Below are 25,162 nucleotides of genomic sequence, written 5' to 3' on the forward strand. Positions count from 1 at the left end.
TGTCTCAAAAATACTGCAGTAACAATATCTAGTTTTCCTCATCCCTTCATTTTCGTGTTTTTTATTAACCCCCATAATTGTAACAGTTTAAATTTAAGTATACATAATTAATTTTTAAGTGTTTAATCTGCTCTTTTCGTTCTTTTTACATTTGTATAATCATGTTGTGTACATTTACTTTGGCTTATAACCTAGATCCTTAATATTACTTCATTTATTTTTGAATATGTAAATGGTGTTAAGCTGTTTTGTGTACCAATTAAAATAAATAAATAAATAAATAAATTTCGTGTAAAAGGAAACCATATTAATAAAATAAAAGTACTAAAACACTTCCTGTCTTTGTAATTACATCAATTAAAGAAACGCCGAAGCTGAGTATTTCGGTATATAATTGGGCAATAATCCAAATAAGGGCTTAATAAAACGCATAAGTTTAATCAAAGCTCTTAAAATTATCGCGCCAGACCTTGACTCTTAATTATAAATATTAAAAAGGTAAAATAAAAAAGTATTTATTTAAACAGATTTTGTAATACAAAGGTTATCACTGATGAGACTATCTCTTAAATTGTAACGGCCATAATATTTTGATTTATGCAATAGTTAAAAAAAATCGTACTATTTGAATCGTATTAAATTTACTACCGTGAACTATCGTGAGACGCATATTACTTCTTTAGGAAGTTGCAAACTAAAGAAGCGTAAATTAGCAAAAAATATTTTATCATTGATTTATCAACTGTTAGGAAGAAAATCCGACACAGTACCGGTGTACTGGCACAGCTCTAGCCTTACTAAAATGTCGACGTTTATGTCGCTTCACTAAGCATTCTGACGCTTGACTTGGTAATGAAAGCGCGCCATTCGCGCAATAGGATTCTAATTAATAATGTCTAAAACAATTAACACGAAACCGTGAAGGTTTAACTGTAAAAAGTGTTGTGCAGTCCATGATAAATGTTTGCAAACAGTCGATCCTGGATAAGCAAGAGTTCAAGGGACAGTGATATTTCTCGTGCATATAGAGGTCGTCTGTCGAGACCGGACAATAACTCTTGTTTATTCAGCTTATGACTTAACTAGGTTCGACTGTACTCGTTTGTTTTTTATTAAAAATGATAAAATGCGAATACAATTATGACATAAAGGAAGTCCTTCCTTAAATGGTTAAGGGTACGGATTTCCGATCACATATCCGACAAACCATATCCTAGCACAAGCGTACAGCTTAGTTGGAATGGTAAAAGAAATATTAGTAAATTTACAAAAAAAATCTGCTAATATTTTATATAAAAAAAAATATTTTATTACATAATGTGAGTAACTTAACATTTGTTTCTTATAATATTTTTCACTTTATTATTTCTACAGCTAGTAAAAAAAATTCAACAATCTGTAATAAAGTTTGTGAAGGAATTGATATTTTACTTGACCTTACCCTTAATATATTGATAGGTATTTGTTGAACGCGGAAATTTATTCATTTTTAGATTTGTTTCCTGAAGTTAAATTAAATTTCTTTTTGAATATGTAAAGTAGAAATAGTACAATAAATAATAATGGTATGGCGAATAAAATTAAGAATATATCTAGACCTAAATACTGGTAGAGTGGTACATCTGCAGCTGGGGATCTGAAGGTAAAGTTTGGATAGCGAGCGGCGAATTCGGTCCAATGTATAGCAGTATCTATACTTGATATCGGCCGGTCTTTCCATGCTTGTGACAGTAGCTTAACCTTCATACGAAACCTGTGTATCAAATAACACTTATTATAATTTTATTAAAGAATAGTAATTAAGATAAACCGAGATTAACGAAGTATCCAACCCAGCGTTTAAGTTAATAAGCAAATGTGTATCAGAATTCCGGTTTTATGGGTTTTGTGAAAAATTACCTTTATTACGCTAACTATATTTATCCTTGAAAGTAGTTATTGAAATTGGTTATTTGATCAAATCTAAATTAGGAAATAGATTAAGTGAACAAGTATAATAAGTGCTTAATTAAGTTCAAGTTTGAAGTCATCGTTTTTTGTATTAGCCAATTAAATTTTATCATCTTACTCACTCAGGATTTAAAATCTGTTTAAATTTCTCTAATAGTTCCTCTTTCGTGAGTTCCATAAATTCAATTATGACACCGAGACCGCTCTCCTCAACGGCCGCTGCGTTTCCCGGTTGGTCTCCGAAAATAGGCATCGCTAACATTGGCACACCGTGATACAATGCCTCTGATGTACCAAGGAGACCGCTGTGTGAATAAAATGCCAATACATTCGGATGACCTGGTGAACAATAACAAAAAACATTCTATTATATTAAAAACAAAACGCACGTCCGTAACCCAGCGATAGGCAGACTTGTCAAATTGTTGAGGTTCTGCCATAACCTTTCTCGTCTCTTACACATTCAAATATCTCTCGCATATTCAAAATTACTAAATTTATTTAAGAATAATCGGTAAAAATTAAAAGTTAAACTATGGTAGCTTACTTCAAATACAATTTGAGTCTCTTAAAAAAATCATGTATGAACGTACTTCACCCTAGTAAGCTATTTGAATTTTAATAAATATTGGTTGCGCATTATGCTAATTTTCTATTTATAAAAATTTGCTATGTTAATATTCCAGTGGGATTATAACACAATGGTCTGTATGTTAAGTCTATATAAGACTAAATGTGAATTGTTTTTTTCACACATAAAACTCCGAGATTTGTGGACAGATTCCATTCCAGATTTTCATTTGGCGCTCTTGGCAGCTCGCCAGTTTCGAGAATTACATTTATAATGATAATTAAATTAATTATGACAGTATACATACTTAGAATATCGTTTTGTGGTAACCATTTAGAGAGGTATATGTTTGATGGATTTCCGGGTAAAGAATCTTCTTCCCATTTCCAAATAAATCTCTGCGGAAGTTCTTTTAATGCGCTGATAATAGTTTCTATCTTCTCTCTGGGTGTCGTAGCGGATCTCAACATAGATCCAAAACTTATATAAATAACGCCATGTTGAGATTCTTCAATAAATTTAATTAGATCCTAAAAGTTTGCAAAATTTATGTTTATTTCATTTTAGAGTATCGATAAGATAAATATTATTTGAATACATAAAATATTCATCAATGTTATGAGTAAATTAAATATTATTTGATTTAATTTATTATAAAATGATCGCTGGGAAGTAATGAATAATGTTAATTAAGAAAATTATGGCAATCACTTTTGAAAATAAATATTTAAATTGTAAATATTTTATTTTAATTTTTAACTTATTCATTATATTTACTATACTCTTACTTACGTCAGGTAACTTCTTTGGTTTTTGTATATGATAACCACCTACTTCTATCACATTCTGTGGGTACAGGCTGGATCCAAAATGTACAAAATAACTATAAACCAATTGAAACTTAATATTACGTCCCAATTCTTCCAAAGGTGGTATATCATTGAAATATTCTGCCAGAGTATTTTGATCGATTCTTTGGCAATAAAACTTATAGATTAATCTTAAGTAACTATCAAATAAGACTCTTTCAATTCTCTCATATAGTGTGGGTTTGGTTCCTCCATTTAAAAACATATGTGAGGCATAAGAGGGATTGAAAGAAATGCCGAATCTGCTATAATGCCAAGGCATCAGAGCATGAGAAGCTAGACCAATCACAGGTAAATTTAAATGATGTGCCAAACCCAAAGAGCAGTCACTATTAAACTGTTCAGTCACAACGATGTCATATTTTGTTGTCTTCCATGCGTTTTGCACATTTTTATTTGAAAGCATGACTCTGCAATTATCAGTACCCCATTCTACGAGAGCAAAACTCAGTCTTAACAAGGACCAATATGATTTTTTCACTTCAAACACATCTTCTAAAATCTTCGTACTGTTAGCTAAGCTTATATCGTGATAATTTTTGACCTTATCCTTCTGAGGGAAATAAGAAATCACTGTGACATTATGTCCTCTATTGGCGAGCTCTCTAAGATACTTTTCGAAAACAAAGAAATGACTTTTGCCAGGGAAAGGGAACAATCCTAATATATTTAAAGAATTCACTTGTTTTATTTCGACACATGTCAGTAACACTAGCACTGAACACACGGCTAAAATTAGTTTCATTTTATTTACAGTAGAGATACATTCATCGCGACAATCCAAGCCCGTCTCGTGCAATACAGTGACGGCGTCGCCTTATATCGACTGATAAAAGAGATAACAATATAAATATACATACATATTTGGATAAAGTAAGGTACTTATTATTTACCATTCAGTTATTGCCCTGTGATTTGCTATCGCAATTTTCAATTTCTTTTTTATCTATATTAAAAAATGTGGAAAAATATAACATAAATTATAATTCAATAGGAAATAACATATTTATGGAACAATTTTATATTATAGCATTAATATTTAAATATAATAAAAGTCACAAATGAAATGCCAAAAAACACTTTGTAGTTTTCGTCTGTAGAACTTGCGTTCTTGTTATGTATTTAAGTACATCCCTAACATAGAACACCCAAGGCAAGTGGAGATATATATGAACTGACGAAACATATTAATAAACATATTAAGATATAAAATACAACACTAAATAAGTACTAAAAGTTTAAATTTCTTGTTACGTTTTTAAGCACACCCCTAATATAGAAGACGCAAGTCAGGTGGAGATATATATGAACTGACGAAACATTAATAAACGTATTAAGATATAAAATACAAATAAATAAGTACTAAAATTTTAAATATCATTTAAAAATATTGTCTATGTCACGTTGTATCGCTGAGTTTTATGAAAATAAATCGTTTGTAAAAATAATAACCATGAATCAACTATATAATTAATGTAAATTTGTCTGTCTGTACGTTAAATAATTATATTAATTCTACAAGAAAGCGATGACTATAAGAAGAGCGCTTTGTTTTGTTGTGTTTTTTATCCACCAACGTAGATTGCAATCATTGAATCCATTCTTCTTCATTGAAACGATTTTAAATTTTTTGTTCATTTTTTTATAATCTATTTACAATCAAGGTCTTTTACTAAAGTCGTATTCAGAGGAATCGTAACAAATCTCTCTAATCAATTTATAATGCTGTAACCGCAGACTTATTAAAACAGACATATTTAGGTCATCAATTTAAACACAGATGCTGTTCAAAATTAGTCCAAAATAAGAGATCATAAATAACATTGTTAGACTGTGATATTTATACATGTATTACCATTGAATTCGACTTTACAAAATTTGGTGAAAAATCATTTGACGCTCACAATGCTATTCGGTCGAAAACTTGTAATGCACACTTTATCGGCCGGTCCAGATACCGCTGCCGTGATGCCATAGACCTAGACTTGTGGGAGCTACAAGCGATTGGCAGGAGACGGCACAGGACAGGCTCCATTGGCGACCGCGGTAGGCATTAATCGCTTACTTCGCGTTTTTTGTAAGAAAAGAGGGCAAACGATCGGCGAGAACACCGCGGTGATCAACGACACCTGTGGCCATTCGATCTTGAGAGGGATCTCTGTAATTCACAGACTGTATTTGATTTTATAACTGTGCCTGGGTGTACGTGCAGTTATTCGTATATGATATGCATTTAAAATAATATTTTAGTTTGTTAGACTAATATTTTGTTTACTAAACATTAAGCGCTCACACGGCCTCTAGCAACTTAGAAGGTGAACAGAATTAAGACATTCATAAAGTCTAAATCTAAGGACCTTGCACGAGACTGTAACCTTTCAGATTCGATGCAATAGTTACCTTGAATTGGCACACTAAAAATTACTACGCTAAAACTATATAACTAAAATAAATATCAAATATTCACATGATTAATATTAATTTATTTATTAAAACATATAAATATTCTTATCTCTTATTAATCTTGTTTTCTAATGCTATCGTGCGGCGTCAAGATACCGTTGTCCTAGTGCAACCTCTTTTAAAGTGGGTTTCCATTTTACACATATAAACATATTGTTGTGGGAAATTCTCTTCGAAAAAAAATCTTCAATATGTTTTTTATAAGAGTCACGGCATCAAGGTTTTATTCTCGTAATAAAAAGAGGTTTATCCAAGCGGCAATCTTTTTATTAATTTAAAAAAATTAAGATAACTGCTAAAACAAAAAAAATAACACAGCTAAGGAATAACTGAAATGGCAACAATCTTTATATATATAATTCTTCTGTGAGTGTGTATGTCACTGAACTTCTCTCAAACGACTGGACCGATTTTGATGAAATTTTTTGTGTGTGTTCAAGGGGATCTGGGAATGGTTTAGATTCACAATTTTCATCAAATATTAACTTCATATTAATTTGTTCAAATTAAAGACGTGTAGACAGGACGACGTCTGTCGGGTCCGCTAGTTAGTTTATATAATACATATTTCCCCTTATGACATTTACTGTAATTACATGTTTTTGTCTTTTTTCTCGTTACTTTTTTGTTTTGATTTACTTTTAAAATAAGTTTTATATAATACAACCACTATGTATATAATAGTAATAGGTATAGTGGATAGAATAAATATTATATCGAGACATAAATATTGGTATAATGGGACATCTGCTGCTGGTGACCTGAATGTCAGAGTTGGATACTTCGCTGCGAACTCCGTCCAATGTATTGCGGTGTCCATAGCAGATTTTGGACGATCATGCCAAGCCTTCGATAATAATTTTACATTCTCTCGAAACCTGGAAATAATATTGTAACAAGAAACCTTTCATTTACGCTATAAGGAAGATATAATATTACATTTGTAAAAAAACTTAATACGAGTAGATTGGATTTCAGTTAAAAAAATAAGTAACTCGTAAATATTCAAGACAAAGACTTTAATATTTGTCAAAGAAGAAGGAAGGATTAATAATGGAGCTCTTTAAAATTTAAACTATCAAAATCCTAATATATTGTAGAATCCAATTTATAAATATTGATTGTTGGATTAAGGTAATTATAATAAGAACTACTTCTTACTTAGGATCCAAAACCATTTTAAACTTCTCGAGTAGATTATCCTTTGTCAGATTTTCCAATTTTACGGTAACTCCAAAACCACTTTCCTCCATGGCAGCGGCATTTCGAAATTGATCAGCGAACATAGGCATGCCTACAAGTGGCACTCCGTGATACAAAGCTTCAGTTGTTCCCAACATGCCGCAGTGGGAATAAAATGCAACGACATTTGGATGTGCTACAAGATAATTCATCACATTTTATGTTTTCAAATTAAATTATATGATTTATCACATATTGTTTTGCTTATACGATATGATGTATATGCTATTATGTACGTACGAAGTAAGCAGAATTTAGTGAAGCGCATCCTTGAGTCTAGGCCCTAGATAAAACAAGGTCAAGCAATTTGGTGGTCCACCATAATGGTTATACATCCAAAGTGATATGTCGTGGTTATTTACAAATAAATTCATTACCTAATAAATCGTTCTGCGGTAGCCATTTAGATATAAATATATTTTTAGGCTTCCCTGGAAGTGATTTCGCTTCCCATTTCCACACAACTCTTTGTGGTAATTCGGCAAGCGCATCTAAAATGGCTTGCATTTTGTCTTTCGGCATGGTAGCAGTTCTCAGCATAGAACCAAAACTGACATAGATGACACCATGTTCTGATTCCTCTATAAATTTAAGAAGGTCCTGTAAAAGAAACCAAGATCAACAACTAAGAATGTTTTATTATATTGATTGTATCTCGAATTAAGTTACTCCTAGTAATAAATATCGGCAATTAATAAATAATAATACATTGCTAACATTTCTAGGAAAAAAATGGAACGTAATCATCTTCCCAATAATTCAAGTCATTCTCAGTTATTAGGCTTATTCACAGTCTACATTCGATAAGATATAAAGTTCTCGTGTAATCTGTGAGGTTTATAATGCATAATACAGTTTTCCAAACATATTACTTATATAAAAAAATAGGTTTTATTATTTTTACATAATTTTATATTCCAAACTTGTAAACTAAATAAGTAGTGAATATTATTATAAGTAGTTAAAATATTAGTATATAAGTTGTAAGGAATTAATAAAGCTTTTATTTACTAGCTGTCGCCCGCGACTGCGTCGGCGGGGGATTGGAAGAAATAAAAAGTAGCCTGTGTGTTCTTCCATACTATGTTCTACATATGTGCTAAAGTTCATCCAAAACCATTGAGCCGTTCCGGAGATACCTTCAAACAAACATCCATCTATCCCTCTAAATATTCGCATTTATAATATTAGTAAGATTTATTTATTTATTACCTATATAAAATGTTTACTTACATCACGCAGGGGTTGCGGTTTTGAAACGTGGTAACCACCAACTTCAATTACATTGGCAGGTAATATATTTGATCCAGTTAACATCATATTATTATACAGCAGTAAAAATTTAATATTGCGCCCTAATTCTTCTAGTGACGGTATGTTATCGACATATTTAGAAATTATTTTATATTCATATCTCTGTGTTAAATATTGATAAATCAATTTCATATAAATATGCGATATGGTATGCGACAAACGTTGCATGAGAGTCGATTTAGTGCTTCCGTCTAATAATAAGAATGGTATATAAGACGGGTTGTAAGAAATTCCATAACGATCGTAATGGTATGGCATCAAAAGATGAGATGTTAGACCTACAACAGGAGTGTTCAGGATATGCGCGAGTCCTAAAGCACAGTCGCCGTTAAATTGTTCCACAACCGCCACATCGAATTTCATTTTTCTCTTCCATAAATCTTGTACTTCTTCGTCATCCATCATAATGTTACAATTATCAATCGCCACATACGATACTCCCAAGCTAGTTAACATATTTGTTAGCAATGATTGTTTTTGAAATGGAACTATACCTTCAAATATTATAGATTTTCCCGCCAAACTAATGTCATGATAGTTCTTAAGTGGTTCTTTCTGCGGAAAGTATGAAATAACTGTTAGGTTATGTCCTCTGCGTGCTAATTCCTTTAAGTATGGTTCGAAAACATAAAAGTGACTCTTCCCTTGATACGGAAACACTCCTAATATATTCAATGAATGTACTTCATTACTTGTATTGAAAATTGATATTAAAATTAACGTTAATATCACTGACACTAGCATTTTAAATGTTTACGATTTAAAATATAAATCCACACGGCTGTAAACAAAATCTGAACTGAATACTTTAATCAATTTTTATCGTTAAAAACTGATTATTGAATTACATAAACGGTTAAGATATAAAATTTGTGTCAAAATAATTAAAAATAGCACAATTACTATATAACGTATTACGGAAACCTAATAAACTTGATTTTCGTAGCAAATTTAGAACTAGTAAAATATCTAAAAGTGCAAAAATATTTTCTTAATATGTTTTTTTTTAATTATCAAATCAAAGTACGATTTCTGGTCAGCAAAAAATACATTTATACATACTTTTGTGATTTTGTACTAAATTTTCGTTTATGTGTTTTTGCCTTATTTTTTTCACAGGCGATTCTACTAGCTTAAATTCCAATTGAATAGAAGTGCCATAAATATGTATAAGGTAAAACGAAAGTTAACGCCCTGGTAAAATTTTACTTCTAAGTATGTTTTTAACGCCTGAATCAAAAGGTTTTCTGATTTTGCTCACTCAAATGTCTTAAATCACTTTAGATTCTGTTTTTTAAGTGCTACAAATGATATGTAAAATAATGGAAAATAAAACATTCCGATTTTCATAATATTTATCATAACATCTGCATAATAAATATATCGATAGTCAAGTGTTTATCTAATATTAATGTTCACATTAAGTTATTTTAATAACTGTCCCATATTCCTTATAACACACAAAGACTCTGAGACTTAATCAAATTTCACTCTTCTTTCTTTTCTTCTTTCTTCACCGGCTTTTTGAGATGCTGCATCATTCTGGCAGCAGCAAAAGCAACATACACTTAGGATTTTATACACCACGTATGCTAGAATATATAATACAATAGCAACAAACGCAAGTACGTCCAACTGTAATTGTTGGTACAAGGGTAATTGAGCAGAAGTCGCCTGTAAGTTCGGTGCACCGTTGTATCTGGCTACATATTCTGTCCAATATATAGCTGTCTCCAATGGGGACATAGAACGGTCGTGCCACACTTTCGACACAAGTTTGGCACGCTGTTGACATCTGGAATAAGAAACAAACCTTAAATACCATCACTTTCAGTATTCAACATTTGAGTTAGGCAAGTAGTACTTTGATTTCAAGGAATATAAACTATAAATTGGTCCTTGTCACGTTTCTTTTGCACAATTTCTTCTCACTAAAGATACTTACTTTGAATCTAATGCTTCATTTATTGCATCCAAGAGTAGTGATTTCTTTAAATCATTGTACGCTACGATAGTTGCAATACCGGCGTCTGACATAGCTGCAGCATTTCCATACTGGTCTCCGAATAAAGGGATTGCCACCACAGGGATACCTGAGTCGATAGCCTCAATCGTACTCAGTATACCGGCATGAGAGATAAATACTTTCACGTTATCATGTTCTGTAATGTGGAATTAAATAAAATTATTTAAATGAATGTCTAACGAACGATAAAAGTAACAGGTAAAAAAAATTCAGGCCTCCTTAATAAAAAAGTAACATAGACAACAATCGGTCTTTTTAATTGTGCTTTAAGATATTTTAACATTTGGTGGTTTCATGACAGTATTCTCCCAGTTAGAGTTAGTAGCAAAAGTCGCCCATGACTCCGCCCGCGCGGGATTTAAAAAACAGAACCGTGACCGATTCTCATACTTACTGAATCTAAAATGTCATAAAAATTGGTAGAGCGGTTTTGGAGGAGTATGGTAACTAACATTGTGACACAAGAATTTTATATTATAAGGTAATAACTTACTTAGTATTTCATATTGTGGAAGCCATCTCATTGTCATGATATTTCTCGGTAAGTTTTCTATGACTTCACCATCCCATTTCCATAGTATTCGTAATGGTAATTTGCTGAAAGTCGATAGAAGTTCATTCAACTTTTCTTTAGGTAATGTAGAGTCTTTGACTGTAGAGCCTAAGTTCATGTATATCACTCCGTATTCCGCTTCGTTTATAAATCTTTCGATTTCCTGCAAAAATAAAATAATAAATTTATTCTCACATCCATTATTTTAACTTGTTTTTTAAATCTCCAATGACTAATTGTAGCTCGAGAAACTATACTTAAAATTTTAGAATACACATTTGCATAACAATGAAATTCTGAACCGTGACATATCAAGGTTCGTCTTATGCTTCTGCTTGGTTTGTCTTCCACTATTTTGTACTAATTTTGACTAGTTAAAACTTTTAATTTTAATTTTAAACGTTAATTTATTTTAAAAATTGTCTTTTTATCATATTTATTATTTATTTTGTAAATGGCCTAATATGTCTTCTAGTGATGCAAGTAAACGAGTTTATGACTAAATAAAAAATTGTATACAGTCTTTATCTGTTTAAAACACGCATTTTGGAGATGTTAAGTGAATAAATACACACAATAATAAATATGGTATATAAACATCGTCCTTGGCATTCAGTCTCGATGCGCGCGCTCAAAATCAATATGAGCTACTTTTGATTATGACTCAAAGTACGACAATCTTACTCGTACAACAAATCTTGAATATATGAGTTATTGTGCAAGTGTAAATATAAATACAACTAGATAACATTTGTATCTTGTTATTGTTTACTCATTGTAATACGTAGTTTCATCCTTGTAGGAGTTTAAAGGGACAATTTTGTGGTAGGTTGTTGGCTCATACTGTTATTTTTTGCTTTATATTACGTTTTTATTAAATGACAAGGACAAATCGTGACTCATAGTAAACATAAAACTAAATATAAAATACCATATCACGATTTCGGTCTCTGTCGGAGTCGTTTTGCCAATAAATTACTAATATTCGGTAGTAGTCTGCTGCCTAACGGACATTAAAATGTTCGTTAGTCAACCCAAAAATTTTAAAAAAAGCAAGCTAAAATTTTTGGGTGATTGAGATTACCAACTAGTTGATTTAATGATATTCAAATAAAATTTACTTACCGTTGGAATAATTTTAGGCGGTCTAATATGAATTCCACCGATATCAATTACGTTATCAGGTCTGGGGAAGCCTCCGTACACTGACTGATGCGTGTTTACAAACACCAAGCTAGCGTTCGACGCGAAACTCTCCAACGAGGGCAAGTCGTCGCCTAGATACTTGTAGAGGTACACGTGGTCTGTCACTTGGGACCCGATGTAGTACACCCAGTTGGCTATATGATACAGTATATAACTTCGCAATCTGTCAAAGAACCATGGATTCTTTCCATAAGGCAGCAACGATTGTGGTATAAAGGCTGAATTAAAGTTGATCCCCAGTCTGTTGTACTGCCAAGGATGGATCGGTTGAGGGTTAAACAAAATGTATGGAGCACTGAGATTGGCCGCAAATGCTATTCCACAGTCACTGTTGTAAGACTCCACAATAATAACATCAAATCTAGGTCGACTTCTTATCATATGAAGCACTTGATGATTATTCATCAAAACTTTACAGTCATCGTTGCCAGATTTCGTCGATACGAGCGTTTCGAAAGGCACCCGCGAAATTTCACTCGGTATCACTGACTCGAAGGATAATCCTTTGAGGACTTGCGTGTCGCTGAGAGGAACATGGTGATAAGAAGAAGGTGCATCTGGTAATTGAAAATGACTGATCACGGTCACATCATGATTTCTGATCGCTAGTTCCTTTAGCAAGCCGCGGTACGTGAGATGGTTGTTGCGATCCAATGACGGGAATATGCCCAATATTCTGTAGCCGCTCGCTAATAACGGCGCTAGGAAGTAAAAAGCGAGGGCTGTGTACTTCGTCATATTAGCGGAGCGTTCATGCGGTCGTTTTGTTATGCTACCACGCGGGTACTGCCGAATACCGGCTTACGTAGTTAATAATAGTATTATAGATGCTATGAGGTAATGTTGACGGTGACGTTATCGTTTCGTAAGAATTAAAAATATTCGATGAGCGAGCGCGTGACCTCGCGCCGCGTAGTAACCGTGCGCCGCACACGGCCGTGCGGTGTAAACTGAACGCGACGCTAGCCCATTAGCCCATGTGTATTAATTATTCCTGCTGTTGTATCTTTACATGCTATCTACTTTATTAATTTATTTTGGTGTACGATGCTTAATTTATTTTGTAATACAAAAAAGATGCTCTTCATAGATAAAATCTAATCTGAGTACCTCTCTGATACTTATTTTCTGAATGATTAAAATCATGCGAATTTCCATCAAGACTAAATTTATTTTGCAATCCATGACCATCTAGAAACCTCTTGTAACGTGGAAGGGAGTTGGTTGCAACATTATTTGCATGTCAACGAAATATTTCATTGTATCTATTGTAACTTCCTACATAATTGGGTTAGATTCGATGACCCAGTTACGATATATGCTACACTTATTTTGTATGCTAATAAATGTACTGTCTTTTGAAGAAAACTGACTAGATGTTTCTCTAGAGGAAACTCTTCTATACTCATTAAAAACAGTTTGTAGGATTTAAATCGTACAAAGTTTGCGAGCCATCCTTTATCATTAATAGCTATGTATTTGATGTCCCTATTATTAGCTGGTGCAAAGTCAATTTTATCGAACAGATGCAATGTAAACAGTCAAGGTTCATTTGACAAGTTTATTTCCAATGTTATTGTTAATGATTGTATCACCTGGTACTCACTCATTATTGAATTAAATATAGCAAAAAAGTATTACTTTTAATTATGTCAAAGGGTAAACCCGTTTTTATTGTTGTCTGAGTCCATTTCTTATCGTTTATTTTTAAGACCAAAATCTTTTATAACATATCGTTGTCCCTCTCATTATACTTAACAAAAAAGAGATAATAATATTTTTATAAAAGGTGTTCAGAAATCAACAATTAATAATCTACAATAGTCTAAATAATATTTCAACAATGATTTATAGTTTTAAAATACATACTGTATTCTTTATATTATTATAGTTCTGTAGAAGATTATTGAAATCCGGTTTAACACAAAGATACTGAGTTTACTACAATAAAGAAAGAAACGTTTATTATTTTAAAATTACCATACGGAATTTAACTTTTGATATTAGATTTGACATGTAAACTTATAAACCTAAATAATCGTACATTCTCCTACTATACGTCGTACTTCGGTTTGAGTGAATTAATCAATATTTTGGCTTATGTCTGGCAGTTGTCCCACCCTCTTACTCTTTTAGGAAAGGGGGACTTTCTACGCAAACTCGCCACTCAAATGTAAGAGAGGGGTTATCTCGGATTCGGACAGACAGAAAAACATCGCAGTGGCTTCTATTGAAGGGCTGTGATCTTCAATAGTATATTTTCCAGCAATTTTATGTGATAGTGGATTTTAATATCGTCATTTGATAGACTACTTAAAGCACTTTATTCTTCGCAACGTCAAAGATATTTCTGAACGTAAGGCATGAAAAAATGGATGTTTAAACTCAAATGAAAACTGATTTCGAGCACTTTTGATTTTACATTTAAGAGATATGTTAATCGTAAACTTAAGAAAACTAAGTTAAGTTTTTATAAATTTTTAAACTTATTTCTAGTATCAACAGCTCAATGAAAATCAAAATTATTCTCTTTAACTATGATCTTTTTAATAATACTCGTGTCGTTTCATTTAACCTTTCGTTGGCGTAATGGTTGGTAAAATAAGACTGACGTCACAAGCTGACTGGGTGTAAAAATGTTCGAGAAATGTATATCATCATACACATATTTAGGTTATAGTATTAGTCTTAGTATTAGTCTGTTCACTTTTTTTTATTTTTTTTTAATATTAGCAGATTTTTGTTGTAAATTTACTAATATTTATTTTACCATTCCAACTAAGCTAGGCTAGGCTTGTGCTAGGATATGGTTTACGACAATAGTCGAATGGCGGGATTCGAACGCCCGAGCTCGTGATCGGAAGTCAGTACCCTTAACCATTAGGCTATTGACGCTTTTATATTAAGAGTTACGATTCGTCCCCCAGGCGAGTTTTTTTTGTAACTGTGATTAATGTCAATTGTAAAAAGCGCATTGTAATTTTTTCTCAAGTAAGGGTAAATCGGTAGCGGAAAGTCAGAAGAAAATGCCTATGGTATTTCTAAGTTTGTGATAGAAAACGAAACAGAATAATTCTGAATTCGATAGTACGTCAAATTACGTTTGTATCTCTAGTATTTTGTTGTAAAGGGGCTAATGTATATAGGGCTTGTGTTCCGCAGACTGGAAACAATTTATATCATAGGCAGCCAAGCGTGGCAACACTAAATATAAATACTTATTTTCGTATATACTTAAATATCCAGCATATTATTTATTAAGCTATATAATATTTAAACAAACAATTTGCAATATCCCTTTAGTATTCGGAATGTTTATAATCTTTCTACATATCTATACAATAAATAAAATTGGAGTGTCTGATGCGTTGTTGCTTATAATGACTATCCAATTTTTTAAAGTTTTGTATGTCAGTCCAGTCTGTCTGTCAAAAAATCCGCGTTTGTTCTACAACACTGCATATTATAGGCTTCTTTTCTTTTGCGCAGAAGTCGCGGGCAATCGCTAGTTCTCATTGAAATTGCAACATCTAACTTTGCGTTTTTTGAAATACTTGTATTAAAATTATATTTTCATCCCTTTCTTTCTATTTAAAACTATAGAGGCAACAACAAGAATCTACACAAATACTACGTCAGTTTTACATTATATTTACTTAATTATCTATGCTTTTTACGGAAATATAGGAGAAAAAAAGTATAATTGAAAAAGACGGTACTTTGATATTAGCTTCGACGTATTAATTTTCTACACTTCAGTCACTCAAAGTCACGCGTTGTGTAAAGTGCACGAAATGTTGCATCGCGAAAATAAACAAAACTGATTTGATTAGATAAAAAACCTTAATTTTTAATGGTTTTTGTATCAAAATAAGTTTACTATCGCACATTTCTCTGGCGAGAAAGTAAGTCGCGCATATATCGTGTTTCTTGGTAGTGTAGGTACATATTTAAGTGTTAGATTTGAAGTGAACTTTATTCAATTGTGTTAAGGTATAAATTACTCAGTGTGTGTAGGCAACAAGAACTGTTATGTTCGCGGTCATTGACCATCATGGTCAAAGCGAATCGTAAGTATTTTCATTTTTTTAAATAAGTTATGCCACCAGCTATTTTTGTTACGTGAATGTTTATTTAATTAATGGCTAGCTATTAAATTTAAGAAAATACACTATGACAACGAACAGTCGTAGTGTGAAGGTCACAGACAGGTCAACGCAGCCTGGGTAGTTCTCCTTTAAAAAATTATTTTCTTCGGATTTTATATGCTTAAAACTTAATTCTTTTTAATGCATGGCTTTCTATTATTTTTTTATAATAGGAAGCACTTAGTTTCAAATTATTTTCACATTTTTACTCAATTTTATTTTTTGCGTAAAAAGTAAAAATGTTTTAACCGAATATTGGTCCATTATGCACAATAAATTAAAATAATTGTGTCAAAAGGATATAAAATTATGTATATAATGATTTTTGGTAGGTAGGAGTTATTAGCTATAGGTACCCACTGAGGGGCTCGGAGCTATCCTAAGCCGGGCTAGGTCATAGTCAACTACGCTAGCGTTCCATCCCGATGTCTTCCTTCACTGTTGGAACTTCAGATAAACGTATGGATAATCGAAAAACACATTGGTGTGCGGGATTCGAACCCAGGCCCTGAATATTACAAGTAAAGTGCTTAACCCCTGTGCCACTGACGCGTCGCCGACTCGACGCCACTTTATTATATTTGCATTATAGCCCTAGCGTCTGGGTCATAAAAATGTAATTACAAGAAAACTTCGCGTCCCACTTAAATGTACATTTACCCTTTGAAGAGCGATTTTATTGAGATGAAATGGTGTGAGATCATCATATATTCATTGTGCTCACTTCCTCAATTATTTCTTTTCTGTTGCATCTTTAAGGTCTGTTTACACTAGGACTTATTTATGCAATTTCCACTAAATATGACAATTTTGTTTACGTTCTTGTTATTCTATTAAAAAAATATATTCCTATGTATTTAAGCCTTAGAATTTTGGATAAAGGGAAATGATAATTTAAGCGATAGGTAACTATTGAATCTGATGTTGACGACATCAACGTTGTGTTTAAAAAATAGGTCATGGTTTAAATATAAAGTTATGTGATCTAATTTTTATTCTGTCACTTCAGTTAAAAATTAGATTAAAAAAAAACAATTGCTTTAGTTCATTTAGTTTCCCATAATCCATCCAATGAACGATGTAACTCTGATAAAGCCGGACGGAGCTCCCGCCTGGCAACCTCGACCAGCTGTAAACGATCCAACGCCAATCTGAAAATATTATACAACACGTGTAATAATCAGTAATGATTAGATTTATTAAGTCCCATGACCTTGAATCTCAAGGACAAAGGTATAAGACTTCAAATGATAACAAAGTGATATTGTTTGCATTCTTTTTCAGGTTTTGCGGACTGAAGATTGAGCTGTTAAGGCGATATCAGGTAACTTTCGAACAATATAAATACTAACTAACTAATTCCACTCAGATGCCAACCACGTGACTGTTATTCATTGTAGCATTCACAACCGCGACAGTAGCGAAAGGCGGCCTACCGCAACTAGAATTGTGCGGCTAAGCCTTAGTGAAAACTAAATACACGTATTAAGTGAGAAGCTTAAGATAATACTTACAAGGGTATCTCTCCATGATCCGGGAATGACTAGAGGACCTCCCGTGTCACCAGCACAGATACCAACACCGCCTGCACCGCTCGTACACAGATGATGATCTTGTATTACATTACCGTACGTAGATCTACATTCGGCATTCGATATTACGCGAAGGTTAACACTCCTTAATGGTTGCTGTGTAGTAATTGTGTCGCCTGTTAGTCGTAGTAACATATTACTTAGTTAATAAAAAATGTAATTTAAAAACAAAATCCTTACAAGAAATATATTAAACGTATACAAGCTATGTATCTACGTTAAACGTTAGTTGTGTGAATAACTAACCGTGGGTTACTGAGGGCGAAATAATCGTTTAAAACATATTGTTATGGACATATGTCAAAGATTATGACAGAGATTGTGATATATTTCATACAGAAATTTGGTGTCAGAAACCAATTTAAGACATAGTATGAGTTTTTTTTTTATATTTGCTATCGTACACATATTTGTTATCTTGTCAGAAGATGGTAATACCAAGATGATAAGATGTTAATCTTATTCAGTAGTTAACAACAGATTTGAATATTTGAATGTGCATACCGTCTCTCGTGATTCCATATCCAGAGGCACGGACTGATTGTCCTACGAAGTCATTGTTAATATCATCACTCCAAGGTAAAAATGCAGGACTTATATCATCTGTAGTAGAATGTAAAACTTTAGTTAGAACATTTTAGAATTTATAAAATACTAGCTGTCGCCCGCGACTTCGTACGCGTTGAATTAAAAACAAACATACTTAGTAGCCTATGCGTTCTTCCAGACTTTGTTTTATATGTATGCCAAATTTTATTGAGATCCGTTCAGCCGTTCTGGAGATACCTTCGAACAAACATCCATCCATCTAAACATTCGCATTTATAATATTAGTAAGAAAAGTAAGAATCCTCATAAGAAACTTACCAGAATAAGTTAGTCTTGGAATGTGTAAAATGGCAAGGTCAAATGCAACTCTCCCAGGGACATACCCTGGGTGTATGACAACGCTTTGCGCTTCGATTCTGGTACCACCAGAGAATAGAAAGTTGGAACCCGCGACCACGGTGACTGAGCGAGCGATGTTAACACCATCGTTGGTGCAATGAGCCGCAGTTAAAATTCTATTGTCAGCGTATATGACACCTCCACACACCGCTTGACGTCCATCTCGTAATGTAACAATAAGACCCACCTATGAAAAAAGTAGTAAACATTTTTAAGCGATGCATCAGCGATAAAATTTACCGTCATTAAATGTTTAAAATAGACGTTTTAAAAGACATCAGCAAATATTGAAAACAATGTAACCAGTTAAAGAAAGTTATGACTTGACGTTATTATTTTTATCAGTTCTAAGAAGGGTGAGATATTTTTTTTTAAATATTAGCAGATTTTTTGAAAATTTACTAATATTTCTTTTACCATTCCAACTAACGATAATAGTCGAATTATATAAAAATTAAATATTTTGATTTTAAATTTCACATTTTGCCAGAAATATGTTACAGAAGTTTCGAAAATTAAAACATTGTCCCACGTCCACTACTTAAGGTGGCGACATCTGTTGATTTTAATTTCTATTTAAAATATAGATTTCAAGTTCTATGAGAACAACCATCGAAAATCGAAAAAAATCCAAATCGATTTTACTCAACCCATATCTAGGGAGTTGTCAATTGAATTGTCAAACTTATCCATCTTAAATAGACACACTTTAATGTGGTTTATAACTAATTTAAGCGTCAATAGCCTAATGGATCAGGGTACGGATTTCCGATCACGAGGTCGGGGGTTCGAATCCCGCCATTCGACTATTGTCGTAAACCATATCCTAGTAGAAGCTTAGAGCTTATTTGGAATGGTTAAAGAAATATTAGTAAATTTACAAAATATCTGCTAATATTTAAAAAAAAATTACATAACACAGCGTTTTTAATATTTTATTAATTAATTTTAATTTAATTACCTGGTTAGGCACGCCATTGCTCGGAGATCCACCAACAATTCTTTGTCCTGAATTATCTATCTCATTTTCCAATCTTCTAATTCTTTCTGCTTCTAGAACTCCTGTAGTATTCAGATAGTTATAAACATCATTTATTTCTGAGTTAACATCTGTTACATAACAATTAACTACAACTAAACTTGCTAAAAAGGTGAATAGTAATTTCATCTTTGGACACAAAAAAATTCTGACGTGAATGACAAATAACTAGATGGTTCTAAAACTTGCGTATCTATTTATTTTAATTCAATTTATCACTTACTTAATTGAAGATATGTGATAGTAGAAAGGATTAAATTAAAATTATCTAATAAAAAGATATTCCGGGTATTTAAAAACCGTATTAAGACTGATAATAATCAGTGCTGACGACTATAAAAAAGAAATAATATTTAAGATCCGGCAAACAATATTAAAAACTGGTTAAAGATTACGACACATAGGTTCAGTGAAATATTCAGACATCCAAGATTAATAATATTCTTGTATTCTTGGATATATGGATGTTTGTTACCTCCAGAAATTGTTATATTAATATGAAGCGAATATTGTTTCAAACTTCAAATAGATGGCGCTGTTGTCAAATCATAAAAAAGTTTTCTTAATTAAATTAACTCATGAGAAATGTACTACAGTCTGTGATACGTGTGCAAATGGTTAGTGAAAATATCTTGTTTATGCATAAAATGCTATTTTATGTAAATACATAATATTAGTACGTTTAAATTAAATGTATAGTGTTTGCTATTGAGATTATTCCTTAATACAATATACTCTTAATATATTTAGCATAATAAACAAACGCAACAAAAAATAATAATCGTACACATCCGTAAACTAATAATAGAAATAGACTATTTTTCATATTCCCATTACGACCAGACGATACGGTGGCGATTGTTATCGATATTTGTGCCAGGACTACCAGAGCACAATTATGTGCTGTAGGGCAGTTTCCAACGTAATTCGTGAAGTTACCGATAGAGGGCAGAGTTTTAAATTTTGTTTTCGTATTTTTAACACAGCATTTAGAGCAACGATTTATTTAAATTGATATTAAATTATAAAATCACATTACTGTAACATTGTTTATTAATATTTAAAAATACTTCCACTTGTTATACCTTATTTTTAATTTTTGTGGAGGAAGAAAAGAATATAAATATTTTGATTTTTTTAAACATTACATATGAATTTTATTACTTATTACTATTTATGTAAATTACGTATATCTCGCTGAGTACCTTTTAAGGATAAAGCGAGCCTGCGTGCACTTTGTGAAACTCAACTATCACAGTTACTTGCATGTGACCTAATTAGGCAATATTCAGCTAATGGCTTCTAAGTGAAGTTTGCCTCAATACTGAACGTACACCTAAATGAACTCAAAGTGGAAATTAATATAAGTCATCTTGATAGAGTGTAAAGCAACATACATACATTTGACATTACATTTTAATTACTTGATTAAGTAGTAATGTTTATTATTACTAGCTGTCGCCCGCAACTCCATTCGCGTTGAATTAACAAAAACTTAGTTAGTAGCCTTTGCGTTCTTCCAGATTGTGTTTTACATCTATGGTAAATTTTACCGAGCTGTTATGGAGATACCTTTAAACAAACATCCATCTAAACATTCGCATTTATAATATTAGTAAGATATATTTGATTGAACTTGAAAAAAAGGTTCTGATACATAAGTAATCGTTGACCATATTTTTTTAATGTTGCCAGAAAAAACAAGTTATAAAATCAGCCAGTTCTTTATCTTTTCATCAAACTAAGATGACACTTTTGAAACCTTTAGAGTCTTTGTTCAAAATATTCTACTAAAATAACTGTCTCCATTTTGTCATTCAAAAGACCAAATTTAAAAACGTGGCCTGATTTTAAGATTTAAAAGAATATCTCGCCTCTTTCTTTCACACAAAAACATATAAACGGCAGTGGAGGTGTGAAGTGGGAATGTAAACTGGGTCACGAAAACGTCTTTGGTTTTACAGTGGCCGACAGAAAAGAATAAAGGAATATTCTAAGACTGGAATATGTTTAGGTATACGAAAGAACAAACGAAAACTAACGATGTAGATTAGTTTGTATTTAATTTCTCAAACACTTTTTATCGTCGTTAGCTCATCACGTCCCCACCGAGGAGTTCAGAGCCTACCCAGGGTACGATGACTAGGCCATAGTCAACCACGCTGGCCCGGTGCTGGTTGGTTGACTTCACACATATTTTTGTTTTAGATACTGCAATGGAAATAGGACTGTAGTATAATTAATTATAGTTCCTATTGTCCCTTTTTAACAGAGAACGATGCGCTTTATAATAAATCAAAAAGTTCTATCTCAAAGTAATCCTTAGGGTTTGAACTAAGCTTTAAGAGTAAAAATAAATCGCTAAAGCGTGCTAAGTAGGACGGTGTTAAAGAATGTAGAATTAGTAAAATACGGGTTTCCTTTCCTTGTTTTTTTAAAGAGAAATCTAAGAGGAGATAATGCAAAATGCCGGCGGGCGTCATGTAATCCGGCTGGGGAACGAATGTGGGAATACGGGATAATGGCACAGAGAAAGTTGTAGAGTTGCTGTTATAGAACGCTTTACGTTTACACTCCTAATCGTGCGCAAATTTTCTTTTAAATTCTTACTTCAATAGTTTGCTTTAAAATTAAACATAAAACATATTATGTAAAGTAAATTATTTTTCATAATTACTATATCTACGATTGCATTAGAAATACAAATCTCCATATTACTTAATTTTATTGTTATATAATTCGATGAAAATAATATTACTCAAGCAATATACAGTTATACGATAAGTAAAGAATATTTTGGAAAAAAGAGTTGAACAATATGTACATCTCTTTTAAAATATTATTTCCACAAACTTTTGCCACTCTTTTCATTTCTCTGTTCTTTGTAACAGGTCAAGTTTAAAAGTGGTGGCACTAAATTTTCGACTCCAACAAAAAATACGCGGCGAAAAACTGGCACACTATTGTTGGTATTGTTAAAAAAGAAACCTTCTTCTTTTCAAATAATTTTCCAAGTGTATTCTTTTGTTATTTTTATACTGATATTTCTCATGTGAGCAGCTTCGAAACATTTTTTAGATATTTCAGTAAGAAAACTTGATAGTGTGCGCTTGATAAATAATTTAAAATAATCCATGAAAAATATGTTTGAACACTCTATGGTACAAAAATGTTGGAACGAACGAATCTTGCTTAAAATATAAAATTAAGCAAATAGAACACCCTTTGAATTAAGGTCAATGGTACAGTATGATTGTACGTATCCAATGCTCGTAATGCGGTGCTGTCATGAAGTCACTGAATGCAAGAGCACGTTTTGTTGTTTATTTATACTTTACATGACACATAAATTTGCTGTTGCGTGTTGTAGCGCACAGCAAAGTTATAAATAAAAACTGAACTTCCAAAAGTCTAGATTAATTATTTCATTTTGTCATACCAACTTTTGTGGATTGTGTTTTTTTGATTCTTCTATGAATGATAAAAGGGGTAGGGGATAAAAGGGTGTTTTTCGCGCGTATGTAAGTTTATTTTTACGTAAGTGGGTTTGTATGTTTTTAAAGTCAAGTTAGAATCTTACTGACTTCTTTTACAATCTTTTAAAAATCAATTTTTCGATATTTTAAATTGAGATTAGGTTATTGTAACGTCTATATAATTTATTTTAACGTGGGTTTCTGAGACCTAAATCTCCGTTTAAAACATAATGTTATCTCTATTTTATTATAGATGAAAGCAGGGATGACGATATGTTTTATACAGAGATTTTAATATCAGAAACCCACTGTTTAGAATTTTTTCAGTAAAATCTAACATAAGGGTAAAGTAGAGTTCAGTCAATCAAATAAGATAAACGGTACAGTTTTAAACAAAACGTAACCGTTTTTAAATAAGGGTTAGAGACACATGTAGGGAATAGACATGCAAATTAATTGTTAGGAGTGTAATCATCCTATACGCAATATAATTTAGAAGGGTCGTGTAATTGTCGCTTTACTGGTAACTCCGTCTGTTCACTCCCACGGCTCTTAAGCCCTAATCCCGTCCGTAATCAAAATGAATCTCGGTAGAGTCCTTCCTACATTCGGATTATTCGAAATAAAATAAAAACTGTTTGGGAATTAATTATTAATACACAATTTGAGTAGTTTGAATTGAACATTTTCTCACCTAGATGTTGGTATAATATTTGATCAATTCGCCACAAAATCGATCAATCTTACTTCTTACTTCTTCCTAATATAAATAAATGCGAATGTTTGGATGGACGGATGTTTGTTTGAAAGTATTCCCAAGACAGCTGCATGGATCTCGCTGAGATTTGGCATAGATATAGAACAAAGCCTGGAAGAACACATAGACTACTAATTAAGTTTTATTTTAATTTAGCGCAGACGGAGTCGCGGGCAACCGCTAGTAGGTACATAAATACATTTGAGATCTTTACTGCACGAGTCAATACTTGTGTTAACACAAAATCGACTCGCAACACCATTATTCCACATTCTTAGATTTTTTAAATATATTAGTTTTAACTTCTAGGTTTTTGCAGTTTTATTTCCACGCTTAAGTTGTATTTAACACTTCATCAGGGCATTTTAATAGCTCACTTTATATGCATTTTGTCAGCGTCGTACCGATCTGGCACACCTGCTGTTTACTACTTTAATTACGTAACCCATTAATTCATGTCAGAAAGCAGGGGTTGTGGACAGAGACGGATTGGACTGTTACCGATATTTTACTACGGGGCAATGAGCAAACAGTCGCGATCGTAAACGTAAAGGTTGTTGTGTAAATAAAAGGGAGAATAAGTTTGACCAATAAACTTATCAAATTCATTGTTTAAATTCTATGAAGTAGAGTCCTGTGTGTCTTTAATTACGCGGCTACAAGTAAAAAGGTTTGTTTCCCGCTTTAACATCTTCGCACGAATCGGGCCGGCTCGCCCGGTGAATAGTAGTAATAGTAGTAGTTTTATGTAATTGTATGAAAATCGTTGGAGCCGATTCCGAGATTCCAATAAAATATATATTATAAGGATGAAATAAATTATGGCAAAAATATAAAACAACAAAATAGGCAGTTGCGTTGACACCCTATATAAAGGCAGCCTCTTAAGAGAGGATGCATTTGCTCGTCGGCTTTCAGGGCGTTAGGTCGTGTTCAAGTGCGTTGTGTCGAGTTGTGTAAAGTAACGGTTTCGTAGAAGAAGAAGAAGAAGAAGAAGAAGAAGAAGAA

At 32.5% G+C, this 25,162-nt stretch overlaps 5 protein-coding genes across 5 annotated transcripts in view; 1 reads left to right on the plus strand and 4 right to left on the minus strand.

Moving 5' to 3' along the window:
• Nucleotides 1–1,356: 1,356 nt before the first annotated feature.
• On the minus strand, nt 1,357–4,181 carry LOC106121736 (UDP-glucuronosyltransferase 2B2-like). Its single transcript, XM_013317535.1, has 4 exons — nt 3,314–4,181; nt 2,829–3,051; nt 2,073–2,289; nt 1,357–1,753 (listed from the first exon to the last, which is right to left on the minus strand). The coding sequence occupies exons 1-4, from the start codon at nt 4,133–4,135 to the stop codon at nt 1,480–1,482; spliced, it is 1,536 nt and encodes a 511-aa protein (XP_013172989.1). The 5' UTR covers nt 4,136–4,181; the 3' UTR covers nt 1,357–1,479.
• Nucleotides 4,182–6,358: 2,177 nt separating this feature from the next.
• On the minus strand, nt 6,359–9,201 carry LOC106121739 (UDP-glucuronosyltransferase 2B18-like). The gene is made up of 4 exons (XM_013317538.1): nt 8,329–9,201; nt 7,473–7,695; nt 7,015–7,231; nt 6,359–6,731 (listed from the first exon to the last, which is right to left on the minus strand). Exons 1-4 carry the CDS (start codon nt 9,151–9,153, stop codon nt 6,446–6,448), a joined length of 1,551 nt encoding a protein of 516 aa, XP_013172992.1. The 5' UTR covers nt 9,154–9,201; the 3' UTR covers nt 6,359–6,445.
• Nucleotides 9,202–9,752: 551 nt separating this feature from the next.
• On the minus strand, nt 9,753–13,143 carry UGT44A1 (UDP-glycosyltransferase UGT44A1). The gene is made up of 4 exons (XM_013317306.1): nt 12,114–13,143; nt 10,929–11,151; nt 10,355–10,571; nt 9,753–10,204 (listed from the first exon to the last, which is right to left on the minus strand). The coding sequence occupies exons 1-4, from the start codon at nt 12,930–12,932 to the stop codon at nt 9,886–9,888; spliced, it is 1,578 nt and encodes a 525-aa protein (XP_013172760.1). The 5' UTR covers nt 12,933–13,143; the 3' UTR covers nt 9,753–9,885.
• A 2,798-nt stretch (nt 13,144–15,941) lies between these two features.
• The window catches only part of Sema2a (Semaphorin 2a), a 303,390-nt gene continuing 294,169 nt past the window's right edge, over nt 15,942–25,162 (plus strand). Inside the window, exons 1-2 of the mRNA XM_013317426.1 lie at nt 15,942–16,264; nt 17,627–17,666. The gene's annotated coding sequence lies outside the window, so the exon portion shown is untranslated. The remainder of the gene's footprint in view (nt 16,265–17,626; nt 17,667–25,162) is intronic.
• LOC106121681 (collagenase) lies at nt 17,366–20,107 on the minus strand. Its single transcript, XM_013317428.1, has 5 exons — nt 19,844–20,107; nt 18,802–19,069; nt 18,439–18,537; nt 17,857–18,050; nt 17,366–17,493 (listed from the first exon to the last, which is right to left on the minus strand). The coding sequence occupies exons 1-5, from the start codon at nt 20,048–20,050 to the stop codon at nt 17,392–17,394; spliced, it is 870 nt and encodes a 289-aa protein (XP_013172882.1). The 5' UTR covers nt 20,051–20,107; the 3' UTR covers nt 17,366–17,391.

The sequence above is a fragment of the Papilio xuthus genome, unplaced genomic scaffold (genome assembly GCF_000836235.2).
Source record: "Papilio xuthus unplaced genomic scaffold, Pxut_1.1 DF826938.1, whole genome shotgun sequence".
Lineage (NCBI taxonomy): Eukaryota > Metazoa > Arthropoda > Insecta > Lepidoptera > Papilionidae > Papilio > Papilio xuthus.